The sequence below is a fragment of the Notothenia coriiceps genome, unplaced genomic scaffold (assembly GCF_000735185.1).
Source record: "Notothenia coriiceps isolate Sejong01 unplaced genomic scaffold, NC01 NC01_scaffold00024703, whole genome shotgun sequence".
Taxonomy (NCBI): Eukaryota; Metazoa; Chordata; class Actinopteri; order Perciformes; family Nototheniidae; genus Notothenia; species Notothenia coriiceps.
This window is the reverse complement of record NW_011357404.1, coordinates 4,216-13,659: the sequence shown is the minus strand read 5'-3', so window position 1 is coordinate 13,659 and position 9,444 is coordinate 4,216. Positions and strand designations below refer to the sequence as shown.

Below are 9,444 nucleotides of genomic sequence, written 5' to 3'. Positions count from 1 at the left end.
ATGTCTCTATTTTAATTTTCCTCTTCTACTTTGTACCGCTGACATATTTCCAACTCCAGATCAAAGCAGGGTTGCGTCCTCCTGGAATGCATTTATGCTAATTTCTCCACTGTTAGAGCTCATATAAACAACATTTTAAAAATATATTTAACCTAGTTATTTATTTACATAACCAAGATAAGATAAAGGCCAATACATCCAGAATAATTACAAAAAGGGGATGATAGAAACACATTTGACTAGTCTAAATGTATAGTTTTGGGAAACATGTTAATACATGAAGAAGACACACACCTGCACTTATCCTAACCCTTAAGAGAGCATACTTTTTTAATAATGACCGAATCTATAATGTTCTCTTCTGGTTTTCTCCATCAGATTTACAGTGACGGGAGAAAGTTGAGCCTTACAGACCCGCTTCCTGCTCCGTACAATGTGTCCATATGTTCTCTGCAGCTCCAAACCTGCGCACCTGATGACGCAGCAGTCTGGCTGTCTGCTGCAGCGTCATGTGCGCACTACAACACATCCATGACTACAACAACCAAGTCCCACCATGCAGCTCTTACCTGGCTCTCATCCTATCATCCTCTAGGTATTTTTTGAATTTAAATTATGTATTTGTTTTCCCTAAAATGCGACTCTGGTGCGCAGGAATAGGCTACATGCAGGAACTATTTTCCAGGTCACAGACTTCTATATAATTCATGACCTCTCTGCAGCTCCAGCACATCCCATACTCATCCACGTGGCTATGTATTTAACATATCACACACAAATATATCACAAATGCGGCACTAACTATGAGTGCATCGTAACCGGGTCATTCGGTGGTTTTGCTGCAGCTGCGCCATGCCGACCCGTCCCGTCTCCGCCGCTGGCTGCTGGCATAATTTGCAGACGGCAGGAGGAGGGGGAGGGGGGAGGAGGGGTTTACTGACATCAGCACTGCCGGTCACTACAGCACCGAGCAGGCTGTCTGTCTGCTGGACCAGCCACGCCATCCATTTATCATGACGGGATTCACGGATGTCTGGGCTCGCACTGCGGGGTTTGGGTTGTGTGGAAGCGGACAGTTCGCGCGCAGAGGCGTCGGTGGAGGACCAGGGCTCTTCCGTGCAGTTTGAGCGGTGAGTTTGCTGTGTGTTTGCAGCAGACAGCAGGGCAGACTGGTGCAGGGCGAGTTAAGTCGGGCACGCTGTCTGTCTGAAGTTCATATTCGCCTAGTCACACTTGTTGTAACTGATAGCTCTCTGTCAGCCTGCTAATCATAGTGGTGAGGGATGCTTTCAATTCATTTTCATTAGAATATTCTTACTTATTTTGAAGTTTTGAGCATGCTTTGTACTTAATTAATCTCTGACTTTTTAAACAAATAATTTCAAGTTGGATATATTTCAGTATATAAATGCATTTTAATCCTTAAATCTGCATAAAAGTGTGTGATGTTAACCTCTACAACTTCATTTTAAGTTTGCAGGAGCGTGTGTCTGCTCCAGGAGGCTGCGCAGACAAGAAAGGCGAAGCAGCAGGATTTCACACAGCAGAGTGCACATAGGGACACTCAGGATTAGAAGCCAAATTCTGCACTGCAGTGGATTTTCCTCAGGTGTGTGTGAGTGTGTGTATAGGAGTATGCAGGCGTCTGATCTGACAGAGGACTAAGTAGGCTTTGTTCACTTTCTCGTTAAAACCGAAAGAACCCACAGGAGCTTTGGGGAACGTCTGGAGGTCGCCCCGTCCTAGAAAACTGTGCCACACTCCAGTTTCAAGACCACCTAGCCCCCCTCTGCCTTTTTCTTTTCAAATCACAGGCAAAGTGTGGTGGCTGGTAAGTGGTCTGCCCATTTGGAGGCCTCAGACTGGAGAGCTTTGACAGACTGGTGGATTGATACGACGGATTTTTAAAGAACTGCATTAAGCCAAATCTACATTTTAAAGCAAAAGGCCAGCTGGTCAATTCAGCTTCACTATACTTGGAGGACTTACATTTTTGTATAAAGAAGGTTGGACATTCCCTTCAAGCTTTTGTGGGACTAAGCAAAGGTGTCAAATTTCACCTCAGGGATCAGATTTTTATCATTTTTCACTGTGTCATTCAAGTCAGCACCAAACAGCAAATCTCAGGCGGCTTTACAAGTTGGACAGGTTACGATAGAGTTTCACCTCAGGGATTTTTTAACTAACAGTTTCCTTTTAGTATTTTTCCAAGACATTTATTTCATTTTCAACACAGCAAATCTCAGGCAACACCTTTATTTTTGGTTTTAAAACAGTCCTATGAGCTCCTGTAACCATGGCATCCGACAGTTTCCAGTACCGGGTGCTCTTTGAATACAAGCGGGAGCGCGGTGATGACATCAGTCTCCAGACGGGCGACCTGCTCACTGTCCAAAAGGCAACACTGATGGCCATGCCAGGGCTGGACTACCAGGATGGGGACGAGCGTAGTCCGAGAGGCTGGCTGCACGGTACCAACGAGAGGACCAAAGAGACGGGAGACTTCCCTGGGACTTTTGTGGAATACATCGGGTTGAGAGTTGGCCTTCCTGCAGCCAAATCCTGGCCCAGGCCTATACCACCGATCCCCGGGGGGCCACACACCGATATGGGGGCTCAGCCTCCTGGAGCAGCTGCTGCTTCAGGTGAGTGCTGCCCACACGGACACAGTTGAGCACATCATGGGGATGTTTGGGTTCTCTATATTGATTCTCCTACACTGATCAGTTGGAATGAATTCAACAGGACTGTTTTTCATGAAATCCACATTATTGGATCAAAAACATTTTGTCTGATGTTTGACGTTGATATGTGTGGAGTACTAGTGTATTTTATGAAAGAGTATGGTATTGGTATCAATTGTCTGGTTCAGTTGCTCTCAAACTTATCGGCTTTGTTTGCTTGATGTGGCTGTGGCATGACCCTGAGTTGTTGTTCAAACAGTTCAACTGTTGGCCTTAAAAGGTTGGCCTTAGGGTTTCTTTGACCCCAGTTGTGATTCAGCTTTTTGGGGACCCATTCTGCTTCTAGATCACTTTCCACATTTATAAAACTCTACACTGACCCCCTAAGGTTGTGTGTGCAGAGGTGGACCAGAAAAGGCCCAAGGGGGTTAATTTTTTTCAGGTTTTTTTCACATGTTTCACTAATGGTAGACACTCCATACTTGCTACAAATGTTTTCAAGACTTCATGCATTAAAGAACCCGGAATGAAACGTGATTTTGTCACTATGTGTTCTTGAGTTGCCAGAGTTTGTACTAGAATTATTCAGTTTCTGAATGTGGTCTTGATAGATCATTTGTTCACAATGCATTACATGGCAAAAGTTAGGGAAATCTAGCCAAGTAGTACGTACCTTTCAATTCTGGTAGCACAACCAGGGTTGAATCTGCAACAAAATTTATGGTTTCTATTTAAAAAGAAAGTTTGGGTTTTTGTTCAGGTTGCGAGATATCGGCCTTGGATATCCCTTCCTCCTCTGTGATTGCGGCTGAACTGATCCTCCAGCTCTAGTGAAGATAAATACTAGCCCTGCATAAAGCCCAGTGGGCCCCTCCTAAGTGTGAGGGCCATGGGAGTGTTAGTCTTCCAAAAAAAGCTGCTGCCAGGAAACATATTACAAAATATTAAGGTTCCAGATTCAAACTAAACCACAAGTGTTAATGTGTCCTTGCTGAGGATCTCAGGTTAGGATTCACTCTGGAACTTTGTCTGAGTTTGGCCTTAAGGGATTATTCACATTTGTTTCATCTTCCGTCATGTTTTTAGTAACTTTTTTCATTTTATCTTGAAGGACATTGCATTAGAAATGTTCAGTTAAGGCAATAATTCCCCATTACTGTTCGCTGTTGTTTCCTATAAGATTACAACATTGGCTGAAAACATAAACTGTAGAAATGTTGATAATCATAAAATCTTCAAATTCCAACCTGGTTCCAACTTCTCAAAAATATTTTCATTATCATGCGTCTTTGGGTTTGTGCGTGCGGGAAACTGTTATTTTTCCCAATTTTCTTCAATTTTTTAGACCAGTGTTTAGTCGAATGAATCGGGAAATAATCTGCGTATCACCTGCCAAAGTCAGGTTTATTACGGAACATCAATCATTAGGTTTGCTTAGACTCGTGGGTGTTGATCAGAAGACTCCACCCTCCAACCTATGCTTCATAAACTGCTGCGTGAACTCTGGGAGCCGCAGATCAATGACCATATATTTCCTATTGCCTATCTGCAGAAACATACATTTTGTGGCTCAGTATGAGACCCGTTGTGATCCAGTAGCTCTCTTTACTGTATATGTGGACTGTTTTGACGGAATGAAGAAGCTCAAAATGTGAAAAGCATAAAAGAAAACAGAGCCCCAATTTAAAAGCTATTCTGAACCCTGCAGGCTTTGATTAGCTTTTTTACAGGGTTGGAGTGGTTTGCTCTGCTTTAGGACTGGCTGGCTGTCTGCTGCAGAGTGACTTAAGATTTGCTGTGTTTATGGCTCTCCGTTTGCTAAATAGGTCAGACATGGAGCAATGTTCTTTCCTTCTTTCCTCTGCCACCTCTCTGCTCTCTTTAATTGTCTGGCGGCCCGTCTGTTTTATGGGAATGGGTTTGGTCTGTCTTCCATAAATAACATCTATACCACTCCGGCCTCGGGTAAATATCTAATTTCTATATGTCTCTCTTCGCTTTGCTAGCTGAGCCCCTCGTCCACTACTCCTCTCCTCCATCAATCCATCCATCTATCCATCCGTCTAGAATCCTGCAACTACACAAGGCTGTATTTGTGCTGAATAATTGATTGGCTGACGCACTGTTGGCCTGACTACTACATTCCTATATTCACAAATCACGAGTAGCAGTAGTGTAGCAGCAGCAGCAGCAGCAGCAGCAGCAGCAGCAGCAGCAGCAGCAGCAGCAGCAGCAGCAGCAGCAGCAGCAGCAGCAGCAAGGGAGGCCTGTGCAGAGGGAAGCTAACAGATATACAGCCTCTATCACTGCTGACACTCCGTAATGCCGCCCTGCTTCTGCAACAACGCTCTTTTAATATTGTTCTGTTTACAGGATTGACCAGGTCAATTCAGATAAAATAAATGCATATCATTTGAACATGTTTTTGGTTTAAATTTGACCAACGCTTATTACAATAATTAAAAAACATTTGAATTCACCATGTGGGGATCTCTCTACATATTGTTTTGATTCTTTTAGCTTATAGTTTTGGTTTGATGGCACATTTCCAGAAAACATTGTTCAAGTCATACACATTTTTTCAGTATCAAACATAGACACACTAACTTGATCAAGCTATTTGAAGTACATTTACCATAAGTCATTGCCATCTTGAGCCCTGGTCCTGCGGTATCGTAGAAAAACGAGTTCCATGCCCTTTTTGTGAATTTTTGGCATTGACTTGGTAGTAAAGTATGGGATCTTTTGACATTTATAGTAGAAACCGTGCCAAAAAAACACAAACTGCCATCATGTTATTGCCATTTTGAGCACTTGTTCTGTAATTTCGTAGAAGAACGAATTCCATACCTATTTCAGAATTTTGGCAACGACTTGGTAGTAAAGTATGGATTCTTGTGACATTTTTGGTAGAAACCGTGCCAAAACACCACAAACTGGCATTATGTTGGTCAGGTTTTGCGGCATTACCATTGTACTTAGCTAGTGATTATACCGAATCCATGACATGAACTCACTGCTGTGTGCCGAGTGAAAGTCATTTTAGCTGCAATTGGAAAATTAAATTTAGTACAGGATCGAGTTCTAAAAAAACATAACTAAAGTTAAGAAGAATGTCTTCTTTCCTCCCCTGACTTCCCACCCCTTTCTTCCACTTGTCCACAACATTTCACTGTTTTTTCCAGCATTCTAGTGACTGAATCAGTTGTGATACCTAATAGCTCTAACAAGCTCATAGCACTAATCAATCCATAACCCTATGTGACTCGGTGCGACTGTGAACACCCTCCTACATTTGCCAACCTGACGCCGTACACTTCCCTGAGGGGAGCTGTTTTCCGGCTCCATGCCACATTAATTATGACAGCAGGCTAATGAATCCCTGATGGTGTTCTCGTCACTATCTACCTACAGGTATATAGAACTGTTAAGGTAATCAGAGCTCATGCTGAACCTAACAGGCTAATAGCATGCAGAGCGCGGTTCTGCTGTGATAAGGCAGCTCGTGTCTTTTATCTTCAGCTTTGGCTCTCTACACTCTGTTCCTCTTTCATGTAAATGAGCAATGCAATTAGACGTAAACCAGAAGACTAGACATAACTGGTTCGTTCTGCTCAAAGGCTTTGATCAGAAGAGCTTGGTCAAGTAAAACAAATGTAATACAGCATCCTCCATTTTATCGCTGTGAAGAGTGTGTGACAAGAACTGAGGGACCTGGGGCTCTAGTGGAGCCTCGCAGCGGCGAAACTGTGGCGCTCTAAGTGCGCCGCATTTGCGCTTCAGATGAGGCTCCCTCCGCGAGGTGAGGCCCCACGCAGTCTGCGTGATCTGCGTGTAGGGAGGGCCGTGTATAATAACGTCATATTAAATGCAGTAATTTGGTCTTTAGCAACAGCTTGTGAGAGCAGCGGATTCATCGGTGTTCGTTTCAATGCTGCCAGTTTGTTGACGGCCTGTGTGTTGATGGGACTTCTCATGCTCCCTACATTTTCCCCCTGCCTTTCGCAAGTTGTTAAACCCTGCTTTCACAAAACTCCCATCCCTGACCTTGTCTGCACTGACAAGCTTCTTTTCTATAGCAGATCAACAGAAAAAGCACACCGCATTATCACTTTCTCTTATATAGTGAAGCGTTTTATAGACTGCTTTCACTAAAATGCTAACTCAAAAATAGTAACTCAAAATAAAACGTTTGTATTGATTTGTTTAGTGAACTTTTTGGCGTTGCAGTTACAACTCTCCGCCAACAGATGGGGGTGCTGCAGCCCCCTCAGCACCCCCCCTTCCCGCGTCCATGCTCTAGTTTTACTTCGGTATGTGCTGGTGAAAAGGCCAATGATGGCATGTTCAAAGACAGAGGTAGTGAGATTGGAAGGTAGGGCTAGCATGAAGTAATGAGCCGTGTGGGTTGCCCCTCTACCAGTAAGTGTACTTAGTTTAACAGTACTTTATTAGGTTTTCCGCTTTTACTCGCTTCTACTTGCCATTCCTTAGAATCGACGATACACTACTGTCAATGAAAGTCATACTTCCTTCCAGAAAAGGGAGAAATATGCCATAAAATAAAGGTATGAACCCTAACCCTAAGGCTTACAAATTAATCATCAGCAAAGAAAGTGTTGAGCGTGGCATAACGGAGAAGAAGAACTGACACAACAAAGAAGAAAAGACTGATTACAAATTGTAATTGATCCAATGAAATCACATTTCCTTTTAACTTGCTACATGTTATGGAACATCTACCACCAAACTGATAGCTTAGATGATAACATACAAATATGATTCATATAGGCGACGAGGCTAGACCAACAACACACCATTACCTTCGGATTGCATGCTCCATTGTGTGTTTTTCACCTGCCACACAGGGATACATATCAAACAGAGGTTGTCAATAGCAATCACAGTTTTTAATTGAGCACCAGGCAGTTTGAGTTTGTCCGCGTCGGTGTTGAGCCGGGCAGCGGATCAATGTGATCAGGGAGGTGATGAAACGCTGCTGCACTGGATAATGACTGGGAGATCAAACATAATGAGGGAGAGAGAGTCTGGAGGGACAGCAGAAAAAACCCACATAGCCGTAATGGCCATCCTTGCAGTGTCTATGTTGCGACCAGTTGGGAAATTGGTGTGTTGGCAGAGGGGTGTGTTATTATCCACAGCCCGTGTTCGCGGCCGTGCGCAGAGTTCAGGGGATCGATGATCGCAGCTTCGGCCTAACAAGCTAACCCGGCTAAGAGGCCTCATTTTTAGGTTTATTTTTAGCTTGCCTCTCAGCTCTTTGTTTAGGCTCTAATGGCCCTGGTTTAGACTGTAATGGCCTTTTCTGCGGATGTGAGTGTGTTTGCTGCACAGTGAAGATAGAAGGCACTGAGGCATGAGTGTTGTTATTCTGAAGAGAGCCATCCATGTGGAGGTAAAACGTCTTCATGTCTCTTTAAAGATGAGACAAGAGGAGGGAAGTATATTGTTTTTAGTTGGTGAACATTTGTATCTGTTTGTCTTCCTTCTGAGCTTTTAGTAACTCTCCCACCATAGATTTTTGGGTGGTAAAAAAAGGATTTTCCTACATCCGTCACACAGAAAGGAATTTATATAATTGTTCTCAATGTATTTCTGTACTGTCTGGGGCCATTATGATACCTACTGTAATCCAAAACCTAAAAAGACAACATTTTAATATCAGTTAAGGAACTATATTAATTAACTGAATAAACGTTTCTCTTGTCATTTAAACAATAACTATATGATCATTACATGAATAAATAAGAATAATATCTTGATCACATGAAAGAAACATTATTTACTTTATATATATTTTATAGGGCCGGGACTTTAACGCGTTAATTAAGATTAATTAATTACACAAAAATTAATGCGTTAGAAAAATTAACGCATTTTAATCGCACTTATTTTTGCACCGCGGAACGTTTCTCACTGGATGAGTTTCAGGGGTACCGATTATACTGGAGCACCAACTAACGTTCATGACTTCAAAAAACAACAAACCACAGTGAACAATAGTCAAACGTGAACGAACAAGGTGATGAGACCGCTTTGGTTGGCCCCGTGGATGGGACATTTTGTTTTAAAAAACGGACGGATGGAAGCATCGATAAGAGCACGGTTGTTTGCAAATTATGCAAAAAGGAATTTGCGTATCACCGCAGCACATCAAGCCTCAAGTATCACCTCAATGCAAAACCTATAGCAGCTAGCGTGGAAGCTAGCGTGGACGTTAGCCCGACTCGGAGTACAAGGACCCACACCCAATTCGCGTTGATCGAACAGTGGCCTATGCAACAGAGAGATTTTATTTTTCATCAGGATATTGGAAGAATAGGAGGGATTGAGGTCAATCACTGGCACTTTTTTATTTTATTTTAAATGGTACAATACACTTTATGTTGAACTATTTATTATGTTGTTGGTGCAACTGGCACTTTATGTTGAACTGTTTATTGTTTTGGCCAAGGTTATTGAGAGAGTTGGACTGAAATTTATTAGATTTTTTAAATCAACTGTTGGTAAATCAACAAAGTCTGTTATGGCCTCTGAAGCAACAGAGAGATGTTTTCTAATAGTCAGGGTTTCCAATGTTCTGAATGTAGTTGAAAGTATTGTGTTTTACTTAAAAAACAAAGTGTTATAGTTTACAGAAGGTCTACCTACCTGAATCTCTGAAATGTACTATATTCCTAAATATGCTATTGCTACACTTTATGGCAAAAATTGCACTTTTCTGTTGGTCTTGGTTAAG

At 42.5% G+C, this 9,444-nt stretch overlaps 1 protein-coding gene across 1 annotated transcript; it reads left to right on the top strand.

Annotated features, from left to right (window-relative positions):
- The first annotated feature begins 943 nt into the window (after positions 1-943).
- Positions 944-2,775, top strand: LOC104955721 (phosphatidylinositol 3-kinase regulatory subunit alpha-like). Its single transcript, XM_010783108.1, has 2 exons — positions 944-1,130; positions 1,474-2,775. The coding sequence occupies exon 2, from the start codon at positions 2,297-2,299 to the stop codon at positions 2,672-2,674; it is 378 nt and encodes a 125-aa protein (XP_010781410.1). The 5' UTR covers positions 944-1,130; positions 1,474-2,296; the 3' UTR covers positions 2,675-2,775.
- The last annotated feature ends 6,669 nt before the right edge of the window (positions 2,776-9,444 follow it).